This window comes from Opisthocomus hoazin, chromosome 1 (genome assembly GCF_030867145.1).
Source record: "Opisthocomus hoazin isolate bOpiHoa1 chromosome 1, bOpiHoa1.hap1, whole genome shotgun sequence".
In the NCBI taxonomy this organism is placed as follows: domain Eukaryota; kingdom Metazoa; phylum Chordata; class Aves; order Opisthocomiformes; family Opisthocomidae; genus Opisthocomus; species Opisthocomus hoazin.
Genome location: NC_134414.1, coordinates 157,227,038 through 157,240,194, shown reverse-complemented (window position 1 = coordinate 157,240,194; position 13,157 = coordinate 157,227,038). Strand labels below are relative to the sequence as shown.

At 39.3% G+C, this 13,157-nt stretch overlaps 1 protein-coding gene across 1 annotated transcript in view; it reads right to left on the bottom strand.

Moving 5' to 3' along the window:
- TTLL12 (tubulin tyrosine ligase like 12) overlaps positions 1–13,157 on the bottom strand; it is a 31,588-nt gene that overhangs the window by 5,320 nt on the left and 13,111 nt on the right. The window contains exons 5-11 of the mRNA XM_009931860.2: positions 12,635–12,768; positions 9,342–9,418; positions 3,178–3,294; positions 2,875–3,069; positions 1,180–1,291; positions 199–350; positions 31–112 (exon numbers count right to left, since the gene is read on the bottom strand). Coding sequence (XP_009930162.2) covers positions 31–112; positions 199–350; positions 1,180–1,291; positions 2,875–3,069; positions 3,178–3,294; positions 9,342–9,418; positions 12,635–12,768 — 869 coding nt within the window. The remainder of the gene's footprint in view (positions 1–30; positions 113–198; positions 351–1,179; positions 1,292–2,874; positions 3,070–3,177; positions 3,295–9,341; positions 9,419–12,634; positions 12,769–13,157) is intronic.

Here is a 13,157-nt window from a genome sequence, read left to right as displayed (position 1 = left end):
GTGAGGGAGCGTTTTGGACTGTTTGCTTACCTGTTTTAATGTTACTCCAGGAGCATAATTCATGACTGTGAAATGCTTCTCATAGTCATCCAAGTCATCAAGTGAAAATGCCCTAAGGAATAAAACATTTCTCCTTAGTTTCCAAGGTATCAGATTTAATTCTAACCCCCTCCACACTAATGAGGACAAAATAATTACCGATTTGAAAAGCGCAGCCAGAATACATCATAGACGTACAGCTTGAGTGGTTTTATGGACCGCAGCAATACAACATAACGGATGTCAAATTTAACCATCCCCACATCTTCTCGGTGAAACAAGACTGGATTCTCAATATATTTACACACTACCTACAACAAAGCAAAACCACTCACAGTAAACATAATTCAACTGAAGTGAAAACAAAGTGTCACTTGATGATTTAAGGTATCCTTGTATGCATTTCAGTTTTTCTTTAAAAATGTGCATGAATATACAATGTTGTTATGCAAATAGGTACCTTTTATCAAACTCTGACAACAGGGTGGAAAGTGGGAGGCCAGAATGTACTAATTTTTAGAAAGCACAAAATTAATTTCATTTACACTTTCGGTGTCCCTGTTGTTTTGAACTAGAAATGTGAAGCAATTATTTGTGCATTTCTGCATTCCAGAAAATGATGCAGTCAAGCCACTAACAGAAATCAAGCTGAAGTGACACTGAGGTATGATCGCACATTGCAGACTCCCCATAAAATGATCCATGATTTATGTATTGTTGGCAAAGACAGTACTTTGTGCCACTGAGCAGAGCTGTGGATCAGCAATAACGATCAACCAGGGGATAGAAGCAATAACATTCCAAAATTTATGACCAGCGCTAACTATAGCTAATGTGTTTTCATCTGCCAGTCTGAGGATTAGTGTTAAGGCAGCACCATACTGGAGTATTCATTACTGTCAAGGTGACTTTTATTTTTTAAATAAAAAAACACCAGGCTCCGAGTTCGTTACTGCAACAAATGGAGCTGACCAATCTGAATCTGAATCAATTCTGAATTGATTAAAACTGCATGCTTATGGCCAGCATATGAATTTTGAAGAAAATAAATTTCCCTCTTTGCATTTTTAGACCTCCTTCTACGAAACATATTTTTCTAGCTCTCCCCTTTAAATCACATTCAAAACCACGCTCTCTGACCTTTGGGCTGCTTTCCCTATGCCTGATGATATTGTTAAGGCTGTTGGTGATGTGGGTATCCAGGCTTCTGGCCAAGTTCCATGGTTTGCATATCCAGTGATTGTCTTCTCCTCTGAGAGAAAGAAAGAACCCAATATCTGTAAGCACCCACCTCATTGACCTGTCTGAACATCCACTTGAACTGATCTATGTACTCCCCTGAATAAATATTTTTATAAAGCTGGACACTACAGTGCAAGAACCAAGGACTTTCGACTGACAGCTGGGAGCAGTAGGCCTTAGGTGTAAACGGGAGAAAAGGCAGTGGTAGCTTTCACTGCTCTTTTCAGTTAGGGCCTAGGACGCTCTTACTGTTTACTTCCTTCTTCTGCTTCCAACTCCTTCAAAAAGGGAAAACCACCCATCAATGCGACAGCATTATCATGAACACGCGCAGGTCACGGTGCAGAACTCATTCTACCAGGAGTCTGAGAACATTCTGACAGGGTATCGTGCAATTTTGCAAGTTGATTCCCTAATAACATCCCAGATCATTCACATTTAATGACACCATAACTCGTCTCTTTGGGAAGAAATCGCACAATATCTCAGCAGTTCATATTGCAAGAAAATGAAAGCACACCACCATCTTCTCACTTTCTAGTACCTAGTCACCTTGCGGGACCAAAATTCTTTGAAATATCCCTGAGGAAAACAGGCAACATTCTGGTCTTTCAAGGTATCTTTCCAAGTTAGGGCAGGGTGACACTTCATGTCTTCCTTTCCTCAATCTATTAAAGTATCCCGACAAACTTCTTGCGCTTCATGATAAACAGCATAAACTGAGCTGAAGTTAGCAGTGTTAACTTAAGAGGGTCTGTTTTATTTATTTGAAAATTCTTGTCCCCTCCTTCCCATTCCCTACATACACAGTACATTCGCTGTCAATCCCTGGCATTAAAAAGGAATCAAAACACCACACACCAGGGATACATGGAAGGAACGCTCTCTCCTAGTCATACCTGTCAAAACAGAATACGCAGAGCAAAGAATGGCCAAATGAAACACCTGGCACGTGGCACCATAAGCAAGCATCACCAAAGAAGCAACCTTTCAACCAGAATACTCCATGCTAGCCATAAAAGGTTATTCCATTAGCAGTACCTAATGATCTCTTTCTCTCTTACCAAAAGAAAATATTAGTTTCCATCCACTCCAAGGCAGCTGATGCAGCAGAAAGTGTGGATTTAAAACCCTAAAGCTCCACAACTGTTTCAGGCTAACACTAAAACTCAGTTTTACTTTCACAGCCTTAAAGTACTTTAAACATCTTCCACTCTGGCTTAAGTGCAAGAACAACTGCTACTGGTCCCCTGGAAAAAACACCCCTGTTGCAAACGCATCTTGATCCTTTGTACATCTGTTAAATACAAGAGGTAAGATCTTGACTAGACAAAAAGCAACAGCCTTCAAAAATCTCTATGCAAATCTTGGCAAAGTTGCTGTGTTTCAAAATGCATTGTTTAACTACTCTTACGTTAAAGAAAATACTTAAAAAGCTCACACTTTCCAGGTAAAATTCACTTGAACACAAAAGCAGCAAGACCAAACTCATGGTGGTGTAACAGCTGCCAACACCAAAACCCAGGCTGCTGGTCTTTGAGGAACGTGTGATCAAGAAAGCACAAAATTTAAGGAAGTGGAAACACGAGCCACCTTCTGTCACGTTGCTGAAAGTAGCTGATGAACTGAGGCAATTCTGTTTGGAGGTTAAAAGTACGAGGCAACCATCTTGGCCCATCTGGTCCTCCAGCTCGTCTAGAAATGGATGCCAGGCAGTCTTTGACAGTCAGGAGGTTCTCACACGGGAACTGATTCAGCATTACCGCAGGCCTTTCCTCACTTAGCTTCCTACAAAACAGAGAAGTTGCTGGGTGAAGAAGGAAGGTTGGGAAGGCCTTGGTAATGCAGTTTTTATAGCAAAAAAAGATTTTGTTTTATCAGGGGAACAATTGCAACCTATAATCCTTGAAATGTGAGAAGTTGTAGAGGATGTCTGCTTCTCCCTCGTTGTCTGTGAATACAAAACGGGGATGGGTCAGGTTGTTGAGGACTTGCTGAATGTCTGTGAAAACCCTAGGAGAAGAAAAAGGCATATGAAGAAAAACGTCAGTTTGTTTTCTGTTTTGCACTTGAAGAGAAAAAATGTTTCAAGCTTGGCTTTCTACAAGAATTACACTTTACCAACACACACTATCTGTGACAATCTCTTCTTAACACACATTTTAAATTGAAGCATGACAGATTAAAAACATCTGTATTTTCAGACAAAAATCTCAAAGATAGTTTAGCTCTTACAACTTCACAAAAAATAGCAATGCTGAAGACAATGACTAAGTCCCTGACAAAAGAGCACTAACATGACTTCACTATTCTACACGAAAAGTCCCTGAGCGAGCCCTTGTGAATGCCTTCATTGCTGGAAAAGCCCTAAAGATCAACCTCTTGTCATTCACAAGAAAGAAATTCATAGGAAAACTTGTCAGTTTAACTCAGTAGCTTCAGAAGACTATTTTCAGAACTTCACACAGAGACATTTCCAAACCACCAAAAGATATGAAAGTACATACAGTACGTATGTGCATGAAGTACACACAGCTCCAAGGTTTAATAGAAAGCCCCTCCCAGCCCTTTAAGAAAACACAGCAAAACCCAACCCAAATCTGATACACATTACGGAACATAACAAAGAATGAGGCAAGATGTTGCAAATCTTAGGAAATGCCCCTCTTAAAAAAAATCAGTGACTTGGCTATCTGGCATGCTAAAATAAGCAGACTGCAATATAGGTTGTTTTGATGATTTTACAGCTTAAAGTGAGGTCACTTAATTCAGAACTCAGCACAATGACTCAAAATGCAAGACTGACATAGAAAACAGTTCTCACGCTAAGGGAACATTTAAACAGACTAAGCAACTGCTCATTTTTCAATGAGAAACCACTATATTCCTCCTCCTCTCCAGACCTATTCTTACCAGTTGTGTAACTTTCCTCCTCTGCTAGTAACCAATTAGAATATATATTCCCCTGAGAGAGACTTCTCTGAATGATGAACTGTAAGAATAGCCCAGTCACAGGGGGAAATACATTCTTTAAAAAGAAAAGTATGTAAGATGTTCTGCATAGCTCCACGTGTGACATACCACAGTGGTTATGCTATTTATGCTGTAGCCTAAGACTAAGACAGACGATTTCACCGTAGATGAAGAGAGTCAGGCACCCCTATTGAAAGAAGTCACCATTCTTTCCCCACTGTTGCAAGAGAGCACAGTCAGTATCTTCATACAGCCCCACTAGCATTTTCTTCCACAATATGTGGCTTCTTGGCCTCTCCTTGTAAGTCTGCACACTAGGGGAAAGTACAATACCAAATTTGGTGGACTAGATCCAGTACAAGTTCCGCCAAATCCATTTCATATACAAGCTATCCAAACATCCACTTGTTCGGAGCAACTTTTAGTCCTTGCTGAAGCAAAAGGGAATCAAAGCAGTAACCTGAAGAGAAAAGGCCTTATAATGCTGTTAAAGTCTTGACGCATTCAACATCCCCACACAAATATGAACACAAGAACATACGCAACACAAGAAATACTAGAATTTAAGATGCTCATACAGTCCAAGATCAGTCCCTTACAAACACACCCTACAATACAAGTTACCATACCACAAAGACACTAGTCCTGTGTAGCTGGTTCCAAACCTAGCTAAGAGGTCTTAGTAGCAAGAGGTCATCGGATCTATACAATGGACCTAATGTGCTGTTAAATCCACTCAAATGGGAGCAGCAATAGATCTGGGTTTGGATTTTGTTTTCCTTCTTATGATTAAGCCCCTTTAGCATGGCATGGAAACATCTTGCCAACATATTGCACAATTTTTTTGTGGCAGAGTGCTGCAATGCTGGCCTTCAGGATTCCCAGATTCTGCTCCAGGCTATGTGAGTGGTATCTGGTTTCCAGCTCAGGAAAAAGGACAAAAGCAACACAGCCAAGTATAGCTTGGTACGCTCATTCTGAAAAGCAATGTGGCTGGATAAAACTTGTATAACGTTACGTATTTGGAATACAGCCATGGTTAAAGTTGGGCTAAGGCTGTACAGTCTTTTGGTTAGTTATCTGCAAAACCACTGCAGTTACAGTTGCTTTCTGCAGGACAGAAGTGAAACCTCGGTTCAAAAATTAGCGTTACTCTGGAGCTGTGAAGAATAACAGGACTCCTTTGCATATGAACTACCCGAGACCTTGAATGCACTTACAGCTAAAGTTCAAAAAAAGTTTTTAACTGAAATTAGTGGAAATAACTCAGTAGGGGATCTTTGGGAGTCAAAAGAGTAAGTTGCAGCTACAGCAAATATCTTTGACACCTCTGGTTCATCAACTGATGGTTCTCATATTTCTTACAACTAGGGCAACAATGAGGCTGAACTATAACCTCAGGTGTGAAAATGGATTAATCAGTGCTTAAGGCCAAACGAAAACATAACCGCTGTGGCAAACTCCTTTACTCCAGAAAGACTGAATGGAATGAATGAAAAATGCTGTTGTTACAAAGACCTAAGGCCAAGGCATTTGGCTTTACACAGCAAGGAAGGACACCTGGAGAGCCTGGCAGCATCCAATAACTTCAGTAAATCTTATTCCACATCATTCCCTAGACATCATTTAATCAGCCAGAGGTTCCCTCCACCACACCCCCTTTTTAATCCATGTTTCTAAATACATAATTTAGTAACATGCTCCCACTGCTGGCTGGGCACCAGCTACTTTTCTCAGCTGAAGAGCAGGGTGTTCTTTACACAAATCAGGGATTCAGCAGAGACATGGGTCACCTCCTCTTGCATATCCAAAAATCCATTTCCCCCCAGTGTTAATTCACCTAAACACTCTACGTAAGCCCTACATCACACAGATTCTGGTACTCTTCACCCCCCGTCAAGCATTAAAAACCTAGACCCCCCCCTTCCTAAAAAGCTAATACTTCTCTTTCAAAAATATCCCACTACAACACTGAGCTGCCTATATAGACACACAGAAGACAGCGGTATCTTCTACAACATATAGTTGTCAAAGACTAATAGAAAGACTTATTTTTTCCTCAATAGCTTACAGTTATACACAAGATTTCAGAGGTGCTACTCACTTAAACAATTAAAAGCCGCTTTCTTAATCTTGAAGTCTTGCTGAGAAATTAATGTGCCAGAGCACTCAGGATTATGTATCTTAAGACTTGCTTACAGAACACAAAAATGCCGCACAAAAGAAACAGGGGAGCTCAAACTATCTTTGCTAAGTGCAGGGAGACCACCGAAATAAACTGATAGAGGTTAAGATTAGAGGGACAATAAAGCCATTCCACTTGTTCCAAGTTCTTAAGTTACTCTATCCATTCTATTTGTAATTCTCTTATCATAAGTCTTGGGACAGTCAAAGGCTCTAGAAGGTAGATGATTTAGTTTTGAGAATGAAGATTTCTTAGAAACACTATATACAATATACAAAATATATTTCGCTGACAACACCTATCACTGAGTTTAGTGGTCAGATTCCCTTAGGCACTTTAGCATATCCAGTATTAATGCATACTTTTGAAAAAGACCAGACCTCTGCACTGAAGAACACAGACGATAAAGGCAGGCACCTGTCAACTACTGTGCGACTCCTTTGTTGTTATTTAAGGAGCACATCGGTTCTTCTATGGCATTCCCTTGTTTTTAGTTAAGTAAGTTTGTATATATTCCAGTGTCTCCTCTGATCATATCCATCCACATATATACATAAAAATACAAACAGATGAGAAACGCACCAAGTCCCATTCTGGGTTTCACAGACAACAGAACCTCTACACTGCAATACTGTGGTATTATCCAGCCCATTTTGGACCTTTCATTCCAATAGCAATGACACACTGAACTAATAAAGCGAGCTAACCATACTTCCCGAATGCTATTTTTCCCCTTTGCTTCTTGACAGAAGCCCTAGTAGGGATGCTATAAAGTCTGGGATTAAAGAAGCCATTATTCAATGGAATTGTGCAAGTACGATAAAACATGTTAGAAGTTACCTAATTTACTCAAAGCGTTTAAAGCTAAGAAGCAGTTATGAGAATCAACTCCCAAAGCACAGAGCCGACAAGACTGATCAAAAGAAAGGGTTGACATCTCATAACAGCTCTTTGGGCATCTTTAAAAAATGACTGATGTAGCTGAAGAGAAACATGAAAGAGAAGATCAAGAGAAAAATAGATGATCAAGCCCAATACAAACTAAAAGGATTTTTCATAGGAATTTTGTCTTCGAAACATTTAGTTCTTTTATCCACCTTTTTTTCAAGTCAGCAATCAGCACAGTAGGACAGAACAATCTCCTTAGGGCAGCTAAGTTACTATTAATGCTACAAGACTCAACTGAACCTGTAATTATGCTATATCAAACTACATGTACTTGTTTTATGTTTTATGCTTCTCAGGCTTCAGGTTAAACATTTATTTCATCTTGCCATTCTCCGTCTTAGCTCTGCTTGGAAACAAGATGACTAAGAATTTGTCCCAGGTTCTAAACTTTGCAACCTCATGCATTTAATTTCTTCTGAATCCCCTAAAACAGTGGCAATACACAAGGCAAAGCATACACACCACAAGCTACACACATCTACCCAGCCTCACATGTTCCCATCTGCCTGTCCAGGGTGGCAGCCTTAAAACCTTTAAAGCTTTGAAAGAGGCCAAGAGCACTGGAAGACTGCAGCTCCTACTAGGTCATCTGGACTCTGAGATGCTACCCTGCTTCTGGAGAAACTTAAGTAGATGAAATTCAGAACGCAAGAAGCACCTTCTGCCCTCTTGTGGAGGCCAAGCTGCTCTCCTTTCTCCTCTCCAGACAGCAACTGGATAAAGAAGAAAAGAGGATAACCCTTAGGAGTACAGGGACAGGGTGTTGATGACACTCTTCAGAAGCAGAGCAGGATGGATTTGACATGTGTTCCCCCCTTCCTTCCTTCCCTGCCTCCCTGATGGGAATGCTATTCACCTGAAACATGAGACGCAAAATAAAGAGGTAGCCATGAAAAATAAGTCAGCATTTCCCAACATCCTCACTGTTTCTTTCCATCTCTATTAGAACGCATCTACCTTTGACTCCTTTATCTGAAATACAGGCAAGTACACTGGATGAAAAAAATAGTGTACCCTTACAGTCTTGTAACCTGAGATTTCAACTGTGTAATGAAATGTAGACTATCACAGAGGAAATTAACAAATGCCTTTCAACTCAAAGTGACTCTGATTTTCAGTAGTTCTTCTCAAGAAAAGTTGATCTAGTGAATAACAAAATCCCTCAAAGTTGATCTAGTGAATAACAAAATCCCTCAACACAAGAAGCTGAGGTGTGAGTATACCTACCAAATACATTTTAGCCTAACCTCATCCCTTAAGTAAAATGTTGCAAGCAAGAACTCAGATCCCAGTGTCAGACTGCAAACACTCTGGAGGGCAACTCACAGCACATGCTATGTAATAGTATGTTTTTCTGGAATAAAACTAGTAATAAGGCAGTCTAACCATGCAGTGCTGCTGCTTTTGCTCACAAAAATCCCTTATCTTTTCAATGTTCTTCCAGCTTTCTTCTGAAATAGTTTCACACCATAAGCTCCATTTTTGTAGTAAGGCACAAATGCAATTTAAAACATCCCAGGTTTTTACAAGATCCCTGTTTGGCAATCTCATCTGAAGAAGCGGAATAGTCTGGTATATTCACACAGCACAAAGCACCACCCCTACGGATGTACATGCTATAATGCAGAAGAGACACTTTTAATCTTCCTTATATACCAGTTGCACTCCTTAGTGAAAAGTGTTACAACACTATGCAACTTCTCTGTTACCCAGAAGGTGGCATTTGTTTTTTAAAAAATCTGAATTTATTTTTAGAAATTTTGAAAGTGACAATCCATTTACTCTGAAGAATCCAACAAGAACAACTAGGAAAGTCAGAACCTTAAGCAAGCAGCTACATATAAAGACACTTTCAACTTGCCTCTGTTGTTCAAAGCTGGAAAAGGCTGTTCAGCCTCAGCACACTGCAATTATACTTAATCTCGGTAAGAAAGCATTGTTCGCAGATACGTACTTGAAAACTTTGTCTTTGTCATAAACTGCTGGGTTTATCACTATAGGCAGTTTTTCCTTGTTTTCTGCTAAAATAGCCTAAAAAACAAAAAACCCACAAAAAGTTAACACTAGGCAGAGTAAATGAGCAGCCTTAGGGCAAACTCCACAATATTCAGCGGATGTGAACAGCAGCTTAGACCAAACTGAATTTTAAAGTGTGCATACCCAGGTTTATAAAAGAAGTGACTGAAAACCAACACACTCTTTAAAGGGAAGCTACAGATAAAATAGTCTATATGACTCAGTGTTCACCCAAGTGTTTCATTAGCAATAGCCTGATGAAATTTTCTCAAACTGTAAACATTTACAGATACTTCTCTGCAATTACTTATCTCCATATAAGTATTTAAATACATGTATACAGGTGCATTTGTAGTCACAATAAAAGTTACAGTCCGTCTGCATGTCGTATTGGTCTGTTGTCTTTGGTGCAAGTGAATTCCACCAAAGCTGCATTTTGAGAAATATGTTATGTTGTGCAACATGCTGATCAGGAAAAAAAAAAAAAAAAAAAAGTACAATAGCAGAGGCAGAAGGGAATCAGAGGTAAGAGGCCATTAGTAAAAAAGGAACAAGAAATACAGCTTCAAGATCAGGGCTTACCAACACTGTCAAAGCACTCTGAGAAATTCCTGTTTCTTTTAAGCATTAAACAAAATATCAAGTCACAGATGATCACAAGCAGTAAGAGACAAAGTTACTGTATTTCCAACAAAATGGAAGAGTGACCATTTAGCCATGATGTTTTATTACAGAAAACTAGAAAATAAAAAAAAAAGGAGGCCTGAACCTAATTCTGCTTTTGTAAAAATGAGCAAAAGGCTTTCTGCAGTCTTCAGCAGTAAATACACTTGAAAAATCTCACTCCATCTTTTACAACACCTCTAACTGATAAAAGGAAACACACATTTCGATCATTGCTGATACCCTGCCAAAGAAAGTAGCTCAGAGAAACTCAGGGATGGGAGAAATGCATCTTGAGAAACAAAAGTAGTTGCTGTTCTGCAACAGCCAAGTTCCAGCTGTTGCAGGCTGTCCTCATAAGCTGCAGAGGTGAAATGCCTGTCCAGTCACAGACATATTTCTTTACCTTTAAGGCTGTTCTAGGGAATACAATTATACATAACCAGAAAGCATAAACAGAACCACAATCATAATCAAAGATCTCAGACATCGCCTTCTAAAATAGACTGGACAGTACAAATACAAAATAATTCCTGCAGTCACCTAAGAATAGGAGGGGAGCCTGTACGTTTAAGAGGAGAAGACTACAATTCTCAGAACAGTACTGGAGGACTCATTATTGTCTTTTCTGCAACTCGAACACAGGGAGCTGTCGAACAGCAACTGCTCTAGTCCCCCTAAGAGATACTTGCCCATCCCAGACACTTCATTAGAAGCCACCTCCCCTGACACTAGTTTCTGCAATCATTGCCCCCTCATTACCCATAGCCCCATTTAAGTTACAGCCTTTGTGGTCTGTATTGGAGACCAGAACTAGGTAATGGGGGAAAAAAAAACAAAACAAAAATAACACGCAGGTAGAAGTTAAGCCACAGTGTTGCTCTAACAAGTCTGTGATTCTTTAAAATAGAACACTGAAGCCTTCAAGTTTAAAGGAAAATTAGAATAAGAAATATAAAATCCTTAGCTATAGTCAAAGCCAACAATACAGCCCATTTAACAACAAATTATTATTTGGACATAGTAGTAAAGCAGTTGCAGAAATTACACAGTGATAGCAGCAAACAATTTTGAAACGGTATGACTTGAGTAACATTTAGCAACATTTTCACACAATTGTATTTCCCTGCAGAACTGTTGGCTCATAGAATAATGCTATAAACACATCTCTGAAGTTGTCTGTACTTTTTTGTGCATGCAGCTCTGCTTATGCGAAAATTGGGGAATTAGAAGTGTCAGCAACATGGTATCCCTTTCTAGCCATCTCACTTCTGGTGTTCAAGGATGTCCTATGGCCCAACCTATTCTTCACTCATCTATCACCAGTTAAGACTTCAATCAACAGCTAAACATTCCAGAGTAAAAGAAAGATCTGTTAGTTGGTTCTAGCATCAATATTTTGCTGTCATCTCTCCTCACTAGCTGACGGGCAGAAACAAAGAAAAGAAAAAAGGATACTTCGAGAAGATGTTTTTTCAGATGGGGTGGTAAAGGAGGATACTGTTTGCCAATTTGCCACACACAGTTCTTTAACTTGACCTCATTATCCCAAAACAGAGCTAAAACACATGCAAAAAATTGCCTTATCTAAGATCCAGGTATTTTTGCCAAGAGAACAACTGTAAGACATGAACTACAGGTACACTGTTGTTCCTCATCTGTAAATGCAAAGTACATCTATCCCTCTTCTAAAAATGCAAAATCCTAACCAACCAATCTGACTTAGGTTACAAGACAGCCTAGCTATTTTGAATGTATACCTTTATTCGGCAGAAGCAGATTAGCTTCACTTCTGACTATATACTGTTAATAACAAGCTGGATCCAGCATGTTCTGCCTATCCTCTATCACAAGAAACAGATAGCTGGGGTATAGACTGATCTTTAGAAGATGTACTTTTAATGCTGTTAGTGGTCAGTACAGCATTCTCATCAGCACCAGGCTTATTTGTTTTTCTTAAAAAGGAATCTCATGCAGACTTGGTTCATCAAATCAACATTAATTTCACATTCTTAAAATATCAAACACCTTTAGCAGAAAGGAGAGCTCAAAACAACACAAATGACTACTTTATAACAGTGTCATCAAATTAAAGATGTATCCGCTCCAATATTTAATGGTTCTAAACCACAACATTAAATGAGTAGCCAGGCTGAAAAAATATAACCACTCCTAAAATACTAAAACAAATCTTTCTGCAATTCAAGACTTACCAGAAGTGCTACAATAACAAATCCAGTTGGTAAGCCTATTAGACAATGTATCAAATTCCCTAACTGTAAAATGGGTACATCCTACCAAGTACCTTGTAGTGTACTTATTGAAAAGTTGCACAATACCACAGTAACATATTAGAACTCATTTGTGTTGCTTCAGTTTTTAGACAGATAATTATATGCAACATGTTTCTTGTCTTGCCATGCTTTCCTTGATTTTTTTAATTTAATGGCTATACTCTGAATCCATCTTTAAGCCTAAAAAGAAGCAAAATTGGAACTCTTGCAGTGTTCTTTAGACACTGCCTCTTCTTAAAAGAGATAAAATAAGATTAACTTGTTAAAATTATACCTCGTAATGCTCATCTGACGGCTCTGGTGTAAAACAGTTGACATCCACCACTTCAGCAGGCACCCATGGTAACAAAACACACTTCCTGACCAAGCGATCGGCTTCCCCATAAGCATAGTCACGAGTCACTTCATCTGCAGCAGAACATGGAGAACCTTCTAGAAACTGTCTGTCACCCTCCACTGAAAATCTTCCTCATGGAATATCATACAAATGACAGTTCGAGAGTTAATACCACAACTTTCATCACTTAAATGTAAAATCAGAGACATTTGAAGAACTACCTTAAAAAGGGTGTTATTTAGGATGCAAAAATTAGGCCGAAACCATCTGACTTACGCCATTTCAGTCAGACAACTAGACACTTGTCTCTTCCACATGATTGCGGGCACAAGGTGGCCCCCAACCAAGATTACAGGAGTAAGTCATTGGTCTGGCATTTCCCAACTTCCAGTACTTCACTTTCTGGTTCAAAGCTACAAACATAGACTTGTAAGGAAATTTTTTTAAACTCTCAGATGAC